The following is a 16,371-nucleotide window of genomic DNA, read 5'->3' on the forward strand; positions in this document are numbered from 1 at the left end:
AAAGTTAGCATCAAATAATCTATAATATCAATAAACACTAATAGAATTTAAGAAAAAAAACGATACGTTTGTGTAATAATATACACAATATGAATACTAACAAGAGTGTTTTTGTTTTAGGAAAAAATGATGTCTTTGTATCAATGCCTACAGGTTCAGGGAAATCCTTATGTTTCCAATTACCGGCACTCACATACAACAATAAAATAGCAATAGTGTTTTCACCCTTAATCGCTTTAATTAAGGATCAACTGGATCATTTAAACCGGTTAAAAATATGTGCAGAATCGATAAATTCCAAAATTACCACCAAAGAACGTGACAGGGTTATTAATGACTTAAAAAGTGTAAATCCATCAACAAAGTTTTTACATATTACTCCAGAGCAAGCTGCTACAAATACTTGTCAGAATTTATTGACAATGTTGGATAAGTATGATAAGATTTCATATTTTGTCGTTGATGAAGCGCATTGTGTTAGTCAGTGGGGACATGATTTCAGGTAATTTGAGATTTTTTCATGATGTTCTGTATAAAGTATTATATAAAATTGTTTTAGACCGGATTATTTAAAATTAGGTAAGCTACGAAAGGAATTTCCAAAATACCATGGATAGCACTTACAGCAACAGCTAGCAAAGATGTCGTCATTGATATATTGACAAATTTAAAGTTACAAAAGCCAGTTAAAGTGTAAGTGTTAAAAAACATAAGTAGCATGTAAATATATTTAATTTCTAATGATTTAAGATTCAAGACTCCGTGCTTTCGACAAAATTTGTATTATGATGTTTGTTTCAAAGATTTAATAGATGACGAATATGAGCATTTGAAAGACTTTATTTCAAAGCACATTCAAGCAACAGATGATGAAAAATCGGTATGCCATTTGCATAATATAATTTCATTATATTTTGTTATTAATATTGTTTTGTTATAGAGTAAGCGAGGTTGTGCAATTGTGTATTGTCGCACAAGAGACTCCACAGAAAGAGTAGCTTCCAAGTTGACTAAATTAGGTTTAAAAACAATGGCTTATCATGCAGGTTGCTAATAAAATTTTTATTCCATGATATTCTATCCTCTTGATTGTTACATAAATTTACTTCAATTGCAGGTCTGGGGGGGCTCGATAGACTTCTATTCAAGAAAGTTGGCAGACTGAAGAAGTTCCTGTGATAAGTGCTACAAATAGTTTTGGTATGGGAGTCGACAAAGCAACCGTTAGAGTTGTTGCACATTGGGGAATGCCTCAAAATGTTGCTAGTTATTATCAGGTAGTTAGGAAGAAATTCAGATATTAATAAATTTATAATATATTTATATATCTATTATAATATATATGAAAATAAATACAAATATTGATATAAAGTTTAAATATAATATGAATTCTAAATTATATCATAAATAAAAATTTAACAATATAGATATAAACATATAAATATGTTCATAATTATATTTGTGTTTTAAATATAAATATTTACATTTATATTTAAAATTTATAATTTATAATTATATATTTATAAATTGATATTTTTATTCATATTATATATATATTATATATATATATATATATATATTATATCTTCCTTGTATGTTTATGTTTATATTTATAATTTAGAATTAATTATTATGATTTATATTTATATATTAATATAATAATAAATATAGCTACAAATATAAATTATAAATATCAACATTAATTATGATTATAAATATGTATGTATGTAAATGTATTTAAATTTATATTCAAACTTATGATTTATATTTATATTTAAATTATATATTTATGTATATTTGTAATATTTATATTTAGTTTTCAATTAATAATTTTATTTTTCTTTAGGAATCTGGTAGAGCTGGCCGTGATGGCAAAAATTCTTACTGCAGAATCTATTACAGTCAGTCAGAGCGCAAAGCAATAGATTTTCCTTATAAAAAAAGATGGTTATAAAGCCAAAACTGAAGCAAAAAAGGAACTGGCAAAGAATGCTTATAAATCTTTTACCAAAATGGTTGAATATTGTGAATCAGCAAGGTTGGATAATATTAGTAACAAATGATTTGATTAATAATGTCTTGAGCTCTAATTATTGCAGGTGTAGACATGCTGTGTTTTCTGATTACTTTGGAGACAACAAGCCGAATTGTGTTAATCGTTGTGATGTGTGTTCAAACAAGTCTAAAGTTGAAAAATTAATATCTCAATATCAAAACAGCACAATGAAGACTCTGATGTCTAAATTACAATCCACAGATGAATGTGAATTGTACGAAGGAGGAAGAATAAAGCAGAATGATTATGAAGATGTAAATATCAAAATATATAAAAAATTATATTTGTTATGTAATGTTGTTAATTTGTTTTTATTTTCTAGTATGAAGATAATGGTGGTCATAATGACCGTGAAGAGAAAGTGAAAAAAGAAACAACTACTTTTATACAAAAACAATTTGCTTTGAGAAAAGCTTCGACTGCAACAGAAAGTACACCTAAAATAAATGCAGAATTTGCTCGTGTTATAGCAGCAGATTGTACAACAGTTAAGGTAATAAATGTATATTTTAACACTTATGGTATAATAATTTAATTAATTGTATTTTTGTGGAACTTCTAATCTGACTTGCGACATCAGGATTAGGTTGTTTGAAAATGTTGTAGATTGATTCGAAGTGTTGTAAGTTGTCTGAAAATGTTGAAAATTCTTTGGGTATGTTGTAGATTATCTGAAAATGTTGTAGACTGTTCAAAAGTTTAGTAAGTTGTCTGGAAATGTCTTAAAACGGTGTAAATTATCTAAAAATATTGTAAATAGTTTGAAAATGCTGTATGATAGTCTGAAAATTTTGAAAATTGTTTGGATGTGTTGTAAATTGTCTGAAAATGTTGTAGACTGTTTGAAAGTATTGTGAATTGTCTGGAAATGTTATAAAATGTTTGAACATGTTGTAGATAATCTGAAAATATTGTAAATAGTCTAAAAACGTCGTCAGTTGCGTGAAAAAGACTTGAATTGTCTGAAAATGTTGAAAATTGTTTGGATCTGTTGTAGATCATCTGAAAATGCCATAAGTAGTCTTAAAATGCTGTTAATTGTGTGAAAACATGAGCTGTCTTAAAATATTATATAACTTAGCAGAATATAGTGCTCAAACATTCTACATTTTACTTCAGCTATTATAATCATATTATAAAATTTATAGATTTGGATAAAAATCCACTTTTGATAATTAAAATTTGCAATAATTTGTGTTCATGAACTATTATTTATTCTACTCCTTTTTATTTTCATTTACGAGTTACAAAGTAATAAATAATTGATATTTCCAGGTTACCGGCTTAACAATATCGGCAAGAGAATCAAATTTATCAATGATAGTAGATATGCTGCAAAAAAACTTAACTGCACATGATGAAAGTGATCCACCATTACATGAACTTGATAAAAATGATTTAGAAGATTGTGCCAAAATGCTCGAATATGAAATATTTAGTTCCAACAAAGTGTTATGTCTGTACAGAAGAAATTTAGTGAAACTTGTAAAACAAACATATGAAGTTATATAAGCTTATTTATTATAAATATACTCATGTTTACTTTTGTTTTTATAGATTTCATCTATAAAATCAGCTACTACAAATAATAAGGTGTTTGATGCCTTAAAAACTTTTAAACCAACACCAAAACTGACATTGCGAGAGGCTGTGAAAGAAATTCAAAAAGAAACAAAAAGTGAATCAGCTAAAACTTCGCCTAAAATAGATAGAATTGTAAAAAAAAATAGGATCAAGAAAGATTTTATGAAACAAACCTCTCTGAATGTGTTTTTCCAACCTAAATTGGATGAAAAAGAATTAAATAGTGATGACTCTGATGAATGCCAGGAAAATAATATATCTGAAGATGAGGAAGATATAAATATGGAGAAAGATAGTTATGAAGAAACAAAAACATCAAAATTTATGCTTGCATCAGATTTTCACAGGAATTTTAAAGAAGATGAAAATTTTAAATCTGTCAGTTCTGATTGCCAAAGCAACAATATTGATGTTGATATTGAACAAAGTTCTTTGCATTCTAAATTAGATGAAAAAGAATTAATTAGTGATGATGAGCACAAATCTGATGAATGCTTAGAAAATTATGAAGTTGAAGAAGAGTTAAATATTAGAAAAAATAGTGATGAAGAAACAAAAGTCAAAATTTATCCTTGCTTCAGATTTTCAAAAAAATTTGACAAGCAGAAAACTTGAAGAAGATAAAAAACTGAAATCTGTTGATTCTAGTTGCCATAGCGAGGATAATGAAGTGAAGTCATCTGCTGAAACAATGAGTGTTTTAAAAATGGACCCAAGGATTAGAAAAATGAGAGAGATCAAAGATAAAAATGAATTTAGTACTAACAGTGGTACTAATTCATCAGTGCAGGATAGTTTGAATCAAATGGTGCCCTGGACAAGCTAGAATTGAATAAAAGTAACATCCTATGTTCTGATTTAAAGAGAAAACACAGTGAGGAAATGTCTCAAGATTTTGATGTAACCAAAAGGACTAAATTGGATGTCGAATGGTGTACAAGAAACAAGTACTTTGAAGTCTGATGTTTTAACAAACTTCAAAACAGAAGTTAAGATTTTAGAAGATTCCGACAGTAGTTTGAAGAAAAATAATTGTTGATAAAATTAGTTTTATCAATGTCTGAAAGATATTTCCTGTGATAAGACAATTATGGAATCTGTGATCAAGTCAAGGAAGAAATGTGATGACAAGTGAATGTTCAAAACAATGACCCTTGCAATAATACAAGCTGTTACAAAGGATCCAAAGAAAAGCCAAGACACTCCAGATCGAATCAGTCAATAAATGTTATATTATTAAAGGCTGCATCTACAAAACATGATCAACCAACAGTGGCAGAGTTCAAATAAAATTAATAAAGACACTACAAAGTTGCAAGCTATTCGAAATGGGCCCAAGACAAACCAATACAATCCAGAGGTGATTTAGTTAATAAAATAGTAAAACACCTGATGCCGTATTATAATTCTAAAAGAATATTTTCTCGAGACTTGTTCAAAGCTCTGCTAAACAATTTTCATTGATACTCATGGCTTACCGAGTAACTGGTAAGGGTATTCTATTGATTTTCCATCATAAATGATTGTTTATTTATATAAAATGATTTTTTGCAGATGAATTATTATTCAGCAGCAAGTTGATAAACTGTTTGAAGCAAGATGATCATAGAAAGTAAAGCAGATTTTCCATTAGATTTTGTAAAAACTTGATATGGTTAAGTTTTTATACAACTTTGAGATGTTAAATACTTAATATATTTTTTTTGGAAGCTCTAGTTAAATTTTACTTGGAATTTGCAAGTAAAGACACCGAGCTGCAGATAATATTGTTATTTGAAAGACTTGTATGAAATATACAATGATGAATTTTGTTTTTAAGATATTTTTACTTTGATATGATTAACAGAAAGAGACATTGTCACTCAATCTGAAATTTTATTCTGTTTAAATTTGTTGTATTCTTGAAATATAAATATATATAACAGTTTAAATAAATATTAATATTTCAGATTGTTGCAGGAAACTAAAATACATATTTTAATAATAAGCTATACATGAAACATTTCAATCGAATACTTGTAAGTGGAATATTAAAGAAAACATAAATAAATTGAATATTATAAATTCATTTATGAAGCACATAACTGCTATTATTTATTGTGGCGAGCATAGCTCACTTGGTAGCGTGTTCAATTCACACAACAGGGATCTTCAGATCAAATCCTGTCATTGACTTAGAATATAGGGAAAAATATGTACAGTTAATTTGAAATCAAATAAAAATTGTGTTGTTAGATAAAATAGGAATAACAGAGTTCGACCAGCTGAATTGTATTTGGAGTAAGAAGAGAAATATTGGAACTGAGCTGAAATTAAATGAAGAATGAAGAAAAAATTGAATAAAGCTAGAATAGAATTAGATATTTGAAAAAGAGGAAGAATTGAAGAAAATAAGAATATAGAATAGGATACATGTAAAGATTGAAAATATATAAAAATTAGAATGTAAATAAATAATGTTGTGGTGGAAAATTCGAATCTGTTTGAACGATATCAGTTGGAAATCGAGCTGATTTTTCGTGATGAATGAAACGATGAAACTTTGCACAGAGAGTTCATGCAAGGTCCTAACCTTGACTGGCAACTAAAATATTAATATAGGCCTATGAAAAATTGTTTAAGCATAATAATTTGGAATGGGTAACAAGTTTAGTATCACAATGCTAATTCTCAAAGGTTGTTAATCAAGTCGTTACACACATTATTACGCGTCTTTACGTAAATTTCGTATGACAAGTATTAGCAAAGTGTCATCACTTAACCTAATTTTTTTATATTATATCTTGAGTAATATTATACAGGGCAAATATAAGCAGAAGTAGAATTAAAGTTACTTGGAATTCTTCGAATTTATTAATTTTATAAATTTTTTTTATTTATTTTGAATTTTTAATGTTAATTTTCGTGACGAATCACACTTCATATTGTACTTGTCAGTTATGGCAATACCAAGCAATGGCTGATTTGTACACAAAATGATAGCCGCCTTAGAATTTTAACTAGTTTTAATTTTTCAATTTGCGTTTTTTTTATAAATTAGTGTTACGTGTTAATCTAATCCTTCATCGTGGTGATGTTTTATAATACTTCGTATCCATATTAAACGTCGTTGATATAATTTTCATTATCTGTCATTAAATTTACAATCGTCTCGCGTAATGGCGGTGTTTGAGGTGCTTTCGCAGAATAATTAATATTGTCTATTGTGTCTGGGATGGATTTTGTTATGCAAATATGTATTCAATATATAAATCTATCGGTTTTAGTGTGTTGTTGATTTAGTTGGCTCGACTTTGTTGGTGTTTAGTTAAAAATGGACGTCGAAGAAGGACCACTGGAAGATGATTTAGACCTTGAAGAGGCCTCGGACGATGGTGACGTCGAGGAGTACATTACAGGACCCCCATCGGCCCAGACCTCCTCAGGTAGTAAAAGATAATTTAATACATTATATTAGTAGAACTATATTTCTAGAATACAAATTTCACCATAATTAATATACATACATTAATATATTATGTATATATTATATATATATATATATATATATATATATATAAGTTAAACTCTTGCATGTAATCAAGTTATACCCACAGTCAATATTGCTTTGAATCCTCTATTATATTTATATTATCATTACTTATATCTGACTGATTTATTTAGGTTTAGCATCAACTCCTCCTTCGACAAATTCATCTCCACCAGTTATGGGAGAGGAGCCTTCTAGTCCAAGGGCATTATCAATTAATTTAACAAATATGGCATTTGGCGGAAAACCACCAAATCATACCAAAAGAGGACCAGGAAGACCGAGGAAAGAGTTTTCTGGGCGAAAAGAACGTCCAAGGAGCATTAGACGGTTGGCATTCTTGATATAATAATAAAATCGATATTTATATTAATAATGAGTATAAAAACTAGGAGTAATAATCAACTTAATCAATTAAAATTTAGATTTAGCTATGTAGATAAAATATCCAACTGTTTATTCAACTTCAACTAAACACACATTATTACCATATCAATCAAAGTTTCGTCAATATTGTTTAAAGTAATGGTTTATAAATATTTGAATAATAAATAGAAAAATTTCAATTTCAAAATTCGTGTCTAAATAATCAAATAATGACTATAAAAATATAAAATAACTAAAAATTACATGCATCATTTTCACATGGGAGTTATTACTTTATTTATAAAATTAATTTAATTCATTTTATAAATTGTTAATGAACAAATATACAAAATATAAATAGTCAATTGTGCTTTATAAAAAATAAATAGTGTTTAAATGCATAATTTTTGTGTAAATCAGTAAATAAATATATAAATACTACAAAAACAACAAATTAATAAAAAATATATTACTACATGAGCATTATTTTATTCAATACTTTTTCAAAATTCTTATATAATAAATATACAAAATATAAATGAACAATTGTTTTATAACAAATAATATTCAAATATAAAATTTGTTAAAATATATGAATAAATACTGTGAGAATGTAAATCAACTAAAAAATACATAAACCATTTTTACATGATAGTTTTTCTATAAAATTAATTTAATACATTTTTAGAATGATTAATTAACAATAAATTAATAATTGTGCTTTATATTTATTCATTTGAAATTTATTTTTTAATCAAATATATAATGTAGAAACTAGAGCTTTTTATATTTTCAGAATATGTAAATGGCTGATTTTATACAAAAATCAATACTAGTGTATAAACAACATAACATATACAATTAATATTTTTTTCAATCTTAATAATTTAATGAAATCAATTGATTACTCCAAATAATATAAATTTTATGTAAATTCGATCATTTTTTTAGGGGTGGATCAGCAAGAGGTGTACCAAAACGGCCTAGACTTAGTAGAGAAGACCGAGGCGATATGATGTCTATGCTGGACAGTTTTTCAGTCCCGCCATCACCTGGTGAGGAAGGAATGATGTTGGATTCTGAGACAGGTGCTTTAGTTTTATCTGAGAAGGTGCAGCATGACGATACCCCATATTTCACTGAAAAATGGTAATTAAAAATTAAAAATAAAATACAAATTATATTATTATTATAATTATTATTATTATTTCATTCCAGGCCTGGTAAATTTTGTATCTTTTGCAACTTAACTGAACGCACTCAATTAGGACAAGGTGAAATGCTTCGATTTGACTACAATGGTGAATTTGAAAATGTACCAAGCACAGAAGATAGTGATAATTTAAATGCAAGCGATAGTAATAAAGATAATACATCTAGTGGCAGTTGTGATAAAAGCCCTAGGAATGTTAATCAACAGCAACTCAGTAACAGGCGACAGAAGGGGCTCAGCAAGTGCAAGTCAGTAGTAGTATGAGTCTTTTCCTGAAATGATTTGTAAGCATATAGTTAATTATATGTTTGTTTTTCAGGAATCCATCGTTGAATGTAGAGTATACTGATGAATTAGAAAAAGTTGGTTACTTGGAACCTGTTGATCCACTGACCCTGGTTGATCAATCGCAATATTATTATGCACATAGAGCTTGTGTAGAGTGGAGTATGACGGTTCAGAAGAATCCTGAAAAAATAAACAGCTATTTAAATCTAAATCCAGTTATTTTACAAAGTTTGAACAGAAAGTGCTCGTTTTGTGGACACTTTGGTGCTAGTTTGGCATGCAAGGTACATAATTAATGGATTATACGTATTAATTTTGGTATAAAGAATAATTACATTTGAATTAATTTCTAATATGTTTTTAGATGGCTTGTCCAAAGTATTTTCATTTTCCTTGTGTAGCAGCGTCTGGTGGATTTCAAGTTATTCAAACGCATAACTCATTTTGTAATGAGCATCTTGGACAAGTTCCTTTAATATGTAAGTTTTTAATGAAAATTATCTACACATTTGATCATGCCTACGTGCCTTGCTGTGTTATGTAACTAATTAAAGTCTGTACTTCTGTACTAAAAGATTTTGATACAAACATGATTTATTAATCATCAAATGTATACAGTACATTAAATGAAAATTAACAATAAAACTAGCTGTAAGTGGAATTCTGTCTTAAGGCAATTAAGGCATCGTGCCTTAAGGCAAATTGCTGGAACTTCCCGTACCAAAAGTTATTATTTTTTTTTTAAAAACGATTAACATTTTTGAACAAAATTTACTTCGAAAAAATAAGATTTTGAGAAACTATAAATTTGACAAAAAATTACTTATTTTTAAAAAAAAAATTGAAAAAAAAATCATTTAATTTTTTTTTTTTAAATCTTTTTTTTTGAAAAAAAATGTTTTCTTTATTTTGACATATGTTGGAAGATCTGAACTTTTTTTCAAAGCAATCGTACTGCTTTAAATGCATAGAGACAAAATATAAAGCGCGTAAGCGCCGCGTCGCTGTCTAACGGGTAAACATTGGTACGGAACCCATAGGAATGTAAACAAAATTTATACTTATTGTTAAAATCTCTATAAATATCTGATAATTTGATGTGCATAAGTCTAATGTTTATTTTTGGCCGCCAAATGGCTCATTTTTTTACTTTTTCCCCCATATCTCCAAAGTCGTTGGATCTGCCTTTCCAAAAATTTGAACAGTTTTTTATTAAGTCAATACAAATAAAATGTTTTTTGAATTATTCAAATCGGACGCTCCGTTCTCTTAAAAACTGAGTTACCGTTTTTGGCACTTTTTGCCCCGTATCTCCGGAACGGCTAGACCCGCCTTTACCAAAAACTAATCAGCACGTCTCCTTATCAATACGGATCAAATGTTTTTTAAATTATTCAAATTGCTTCATCCGTGTTCCCTAAATCGTCGACGAAAATTTGTATCCGCACACACATACATACTACGCGCGCACACACACACACACACACACACATACATCCATTTTTTCTAAGGTATGCCAAAATGTTCAGGAACCTTTGAAACGTAAAGATATATAAAAATTTTCATTTTCGATTTTTTTGCGATTACTATAACTTACCCTACGGGAAGTTAATTATCATTACAAATATGTCATTTAAAGGAAACATATTTACAAAACATAGATATATTTGAACTATAAGAACTTGCATTAATAATGAACTGTGTTATTCTGCATTCTGTTACTTGGTTGTAAAGTGTACAAATGACCCCGTGTATCTGTTGAATATCAATTTAGGATTCCCTGTATTGCTTTATCTTGTTGATTATGATGAAATTTTGTTCACTTATGTATTCCACGTAATAAGCTGGTTGAATATATCACTGGAGACATCTTTTGAAATTATCTTTTCTTCTGTCCATTTCTTTTTTTCTGTCCAAGATGAGCTTCGGTATGGACAACTTTTAGATATTGCTCTTAAATTGTAACTGTAAATGATAAAATATGCCATACAGCCTTGTTACTACATTAGTCCAGTCATTTAAACTTAAATTAGGTAAGAATCTCGGAATTCGAGATACCCAGCTGTAAGTCTGTAAATGCTTGTACATTGATACCCTAAAACTGTCTCAAAACCTACATATGGTAAGGTGTATGCGACATATGTAGGTTTATACATGCAGGGATAATTTTGTTTTATTATTCTTGCCTTTATTGTTTCTTTGTAATTGGCAATGTGAGTAAGGTGGCAATTTGAGGTTCAAAGGTGATTTTTATCAATTAATTCCAATTAATTATTTTTTTATTTTTTCATTTTCAGGTACTGATGATATAAATTGTAGAATTTGCAATGGCTTAGGAGACGTGGGTAATTTAATGATATGCTCGGTTTGTGGAGAGCATTATCATGGTGCTTGTGTAGGTGTTCCACAATTACCAGGTACTAAACAACAATCATAATTACAATTATATTATTTGTAATCATAATTATATTATTAACTTTTTTATTCTGTCATTGTTTTTCTTCTAAAGGTGTGAGAGCTGGTTGGCAGTGCAAATCATGCAGGTGGTGCCAAATTTGTCACCGTCCTGATCCTGATGGCAGATCACCAGCATGTGAACAATGTGATAAGTTTTATCACCCTCAATGCTTACGTCCTCAATTAGCATCCATTCCTAAATATGGTTGGAAGTGCAGGGTGAATATTTTAATTTAATAGTATTTTCGGTATTAAAATTATTAAGTATTAATATGTTTTATATCTTTCCAGTGTTGTAGAGTGTGTTCTGATTGTGGCTCTCGGACACCAGGTGCTGGTCTGAGTTCTCGTTGGCATGCTCATTATACAGTTTGTGATTCTTGTTATCAGCAGAGAAATAAAGGATTTTCTTGCCCTTTGTGCAGAAGAGCATACCGAGCTGCAGCTTATAGAGAGATGGTGCAGTGCAGCAAATGTAAAAGGTAGTATAAACTGATATAATGTAATAATATTAATATGTACAACATTTTATTCATCAACTATTACTATGTATTAGGTTTGTTCATGGCACTTGTGATCCAGCAGCAGATCCTGCAACATATAGGCAGCGCAAAGCCAGCTTTCCTGATTATAGATATGCTTGCAAGCCTTGTCTGCAACAAAATGCAGCTGCTGCAGCGATAGCTGCCAAAAGATGCAGCACAGACGATGAACCGGATAAGGATCCACTTGCTGGACCTCATGACATTGGAGGCTTACATGATGACTACACATTTACGGATGGAAAGGTAAATTGGATAGAAAAATGATCAAAACCTTCATTCATGATGATTACTTGTTATTTGTCAGTTTTATTATTAATATTTATTATTATTGTTATTAATTTTTTATTAACTTCCCGAAGGAGAAGTTTATGTTTTCATCAAAAAAACCGATTCGCTAATTTTATGTTTTCTCGACGTTTCAAGCCATTCTGAATCGAATGAGACCAAATTTGGAAAAAGTATGTGTGTGTGTGTGTGTGTGTGTGTGTGTGTGTGTGTGAACAGATTTTTTGCCGTAAATCGACGTTTTCCCCAAAACGGCTAGACCGATTTCAAAAATTTAAAAGCCATTCGATGTATCTCGATGAGGACTATCGTTTCTGAGTTTTGTGCGGCGATCGGCCGGGCCGTTTCTCTGTAAAATGCAGAAAAGTGAAAAAATTTTCGTCCACGTTTTAGCCCGCAATTCTGAATCGATTCTGAAAATTCAAAAACCATTCGATAGATATTGGTTGGGAATCGTGCTGATTAGTTTTTGGTAGAGATCGGCCGGGCCGTTTTCTTGTAATAAAGTTTTTAAAAAAAAATTTCGACGAATTTTATGATTTTTTTTTTGACGGTAGATACCAATGTACCCTACGACAACTCGTTTAGCTTTAAAAATTCGTCAAAGTTTGCAAAAATTGGTATCGTTTTTTTGACATTTGTCAAAATTAGACTTTTGATCGACGTTTTCTCAAAAACGCCTGAACCGATTTCAGAAATTTAAAAGCCTTTAAATGTATCTCAGTGATGACTATCGTTTGTCAATTTTGTGCGACGATCTGTCAAGCCGTTTCTTTGTTATTTGAAAAAAAGTGTTAAACTTTTCGTCCACATTTAAGCTCATCCTACCGAACCGATTTTAAAAAATCAAAAACTGTTCGAAAGATATTGGTTGGGAATGATACTGATTAGTTTTAGGTGAAAATCTACCGAGCCGTTTTCTTGTAATTAACTGTTGAAAAAAAAACTTAAGCCGATTTTTATGGAATTTTTTTTAGCGACATTTACCATGGTCTTATAGAACTTACTGAAATATTACGGCCTTACGACAAATAGTTTGATTTTAAAAATTCATCAAAGTTTGAGAAAATGAGTAGCTCTTTTGACATTTGTTAAAATAAAAATTAGACTATTTACTTGGTATAATGATAGAGTACTTAGTCTTGAACATAATAAACTATTAAAGTCCTAGAAACTGGTTCAATTATAAAAATTATTGATTTTTGAAAATTTGCTTTTAGAAAATACTCCGAGTCAAAAAGTGTTCGTTCGTTTTCAATTATGTGTAATAAATCCACTCGGAAAACTTTTAATAACTCATAAATTAATTTATTTTTTATTGATTAAGTCGATTATTTAAACATATCGGGAAGTTCATGTAACTTGCCTCAAGGCTAAATACCAAACCAACTAGTTTTTATCTTTTTTCAGGATTATGGTCTTGGGAAAGGAAAACCTTATGCTAGTAAAATAGCCCGAAAACGAATGGGATATGGAAGCGGTGGTTACGTTTATGGAGGCATAGGACGCCCCAAAGGTTTTGGAAAAGGATCCAGTGCAGTTCTAGCAGGAAAATATGCTAATACAGGATATTTCATCACAAAAGAAGATCATTTGACTTTGGCCAAAGAAAAGAGCTAATGCGAAAACAAAAATGCGCGGAGTGTTTGGGGTTAGTAAATTATTTTACGATTCATATTTAAAAGAATTCAAATACACTATTATTTTAATATTTTATGCACTCTGTAGGTACCTGGTTTGGGTTTACAAAGGCCATTAGGAAATCCCACTAGTGCTTCAGCCACTGGTGGAAACACTGGGAATCAAGCTGGTACAAGTGATGACGAACCTGGTGGGGAAAATAAATTAGTCCTGGTTAGTGCCAAAGATAAGTTTGTGCTAACGCAAGACGTATGTGTAATGTGTGGTGCACTAGGGACCGACCAAGAAGGATGTCTGATAGCATGCGCCCAATGTGGACAATGTTATCATCCTTACTGTGTCAACGTTAAGGTAAAACATAGAAGACATATTATTAATGTTACATGGCTTTAATTTATATTTTCGTTTTTTTCTCAGGTTACAAAAGTGATTATACAAAAAGGTTGGCGTTGTCTAGATTGCACTGTATGTGAAGGCTGTGGTGAACGCAATGATGAGCCCCGGTTAATTCTATGCGATGATTGTGATATATCTTATCACATATATTGTATGGATCCACCGCTTGATTATGTTCCTGATGGCAATTGGAAGTGCAAGTGGTGTGCTCTTTGTCTTACTTGTGGAGCCAATGATCCTGGATTTAATTGTACTTGGTTAAATAGCTTTACAGGTAAGCTTATAAATGTAATATATCTTCAAAACTTTTAATGCAACTTGTAAAATGTTTGAGAATGGTTTAAATTGTCTGAAAACTTTATAGTTTGTCTAAAATGTTGTAAATTTTATGAAAATGTTGTGGAATGTTTAAAATGTTTAGAGTGTCTGAAAACGTCGGTTGTCTAAAGAGGCTGTAAATTGCCTGAAATTGTTGCAGATTGTGTGAAAATGGTTTAAACTGTCTTAAAACTGTTGTAGTTTGTTTGCAAACGTTCCAGATCACCTGAAAATGTTGTAGACTGTCTCAAAATGTTGTAATCTGACTGAGAATGTTTCAAACTATCTGTAAACGTTGTATATTGTGTGAAATTGTTGTAGATGGACTAAAACGTTGTAAATTATCTGAAAATGTTGTAAATAGTCTGAAAATGTTCAAAACTGTCTAAAAACCAATGTAGTTTGTCTGCAAATGCTCCAGATTGTCTGAAAATGTTGTAGACCGTCTCAAAATGTTGTAATCTGACTGAGAATGTTTCAAACTATCTGTAAACGTTGTATATTGTGTGAAATTGTTGTAGATGGACTAAAAACGTTGTAAATTATCTGAAAATGTTGTAAATAGTCTGAAAATGTTCAAAACTGTCTAAAAACCAATGTAGTTTGTCTGCAAACGCTCCAGATTGTCTGAAAATATTGTAGACCGTCTCAAAATGTTGTAATCTGACTGAGAATGTTTCAAACTATCTGTGAATATTTATCAAATTTCAGATTCATTTTACTTTTCTTATTTGAAACATTTTTTTTTATAGAATGTGGACCTTGTGGATCACGATCTACTTGTCCAGTTTGCATGGAAGCTTATATAGATAATGAATTGATCATACAATGTGTTCAATGTGAAAGATGGCTTCACGGTTTTTGTGATGGAATTGCCAATGAAGCTGATGCAGAAATTTGTGCTGATAAAGGTAAAGAATATCAGCATATCACATTATATCTGATAGTTTTATTACATTGATATGTTTAGTGACAAGTTTGATGTTTTATTTTTCAGGCTATAGTTGTATCTTATGTCGCCCCAAGGACGTGCCTCCTCCACATCTTACACCAAAGCCACCTGTGCCTCGTGCAGCAATTGAACCACCTCCAAGCCCAGAACCGGTTCAACAAACTAATGGAGGTAAATAAAGAACTGAAATAATTATTATTTGCAAATAATGCAAATTTGACTAATAACTTTATTGTATTTATGTGCAGTGTACATTGTTGATGGAGTATGCCTGAGCAGAGCCGGTATGTTACACATACGGGCAATATCTGATGACCAGATGTTATTGGATTCTGCAGGCAGAAGACGAAGGAAGTTGAAGCATATGTCGTCGTTTACATCACTCAAAGATAAAGATGCAGGTAATGAATTAAGATAGTTAAGTAATATTTGTTACTATTCTTTTGATAATTTTGTGTGTCTTTTCTTAAGGAATTTTGGCAACAATTGAATCCGTTGTAGCCGGTGGTAGTCTGGACAATTCCCTTGAAGATATCAAGCAGGAGCTGAAACAGGAGCAACAAGATAATCAGGAGGAAGTATTGTATAGGGACGGCATGATATGGAATGCTAAGGATGTTAGTGGGCCTCCTGAAGGCTTCACAATTGTTACAACTGAAAGTGGAGTTATGTTACTCCGAAGGAAGAGGCAGTGTAGAAGAAATTTGCAGAAATTGGGTATGGGAAATATTGCCTAAATAA

At 30.2% G+C, this 16,371-nt stretch overlaps 2 protein-coding genes across 2 annotated transcripts in view; both read left to right on the forward strand.

Annotated features, from left to right (window-relative positions):
- The window catches only part of LOC113389835 (ATP-dependent DNA helicase Q5-like), a 16,976-nt gene extending 12,721 nt beyond the window's left edge, over window positions 1-4,255 (forward strand). The window contains 13 exon segments of the mRNA XM_026626839.1: window positions 121-502; window positions 560-597; window positions 600-693; window positions 751-880; window positions 941-1,046; window positions 1,118-1,135; window positions 1,138-1,277; window positions 1,847-1,927; window positions 1,929-2,038; window positions 2,100-2,310; window positions 2,379-2,549; window positions 3,332-3,541; window positions 3,614-4,255. Of these exon segments, the coding sequence (XP_026482624.1) occupies window positions 121-502; window positions 560-597; window positions 600-693; window positions 751-880; window positions 941-1,046; window positions 1,118-1,135; window positions 1,138-1,277; window positions 1,847-1,927; window positions 1,929-2,038; window positions 2,100-2,310; window positions 2,379-2,549; window positions 3,332-3,541; window positions 3,614-4,255 (2,333 nt within the window).
- A 2,447-nt stretch (window positions 4,256-6,702) lies between these two features.
- LOC113389836 overlaps window positions 6,703-16,371 on the forward strand; it is a 59,584-nt gene continuing 49,915 nt past the window's right edge. The window contains 18 exon segments of the mRNA XM_026626840.1: window positions 6,703-7,065; window positions 7,304-7,499; window positions 8,487-8,684; window positions 8,754-8,996; window positions 9,068-9,320; window positions 9,401-9,515; window positions 11,334-11,453; window positions 11,546-11,712; window positions 11,785-11,975; window positions 12,050-12,281; window positions 13,734-13,862; window positions 13,909-13,974; window positions 14,052-14,315; window positions 14,382-14,634; window positions 15,431-15,589; window positions 15,676-15,801; window positions 15,879-16,031; window positions 16,102-16,347. Coding sequence (XP_026482625.1) covers window positions 6,954-7,065; window positions 7,304-7,499; window positions 8,487-8,684; window positions 8,754-8,996; window positions 9,068-9,320; window positions 9,401-9,515; window positions 11,334-11,453; window positions 11,546-11,712; window positions 11,785-11,975; window positions 12,050-12,281; window positions 13,734-13,862; window positions 13,909-13,974; window positions 14,052-14,315; window positions 14,382-14,634; window positions 15,431-15,589; window positions 15,676-15,801; window positions 15,879-16,031; window positions 16,102-16,347 — 3,223 coding nt within the window. The 5' untranslated portion in view covers window positions 6,703-6,953.

This window comes from Ctenocephalides felis, unplaced genomic scaffold, assembly GCF_003426905.1.
Source record: "Ctenocephalides felis isolate EL2017-DRISC unplaced genomic scaffold, ASM342690v1 CF-g0.4_SCAFFOLD_03573, whole genome shotgun sequence".
NCBI lineage: Eukaryota > Metazoa > Arthropoda > Insecta > Siphonaptera > Pulicidae > Ctenocephalides > Ctenocephalides felis.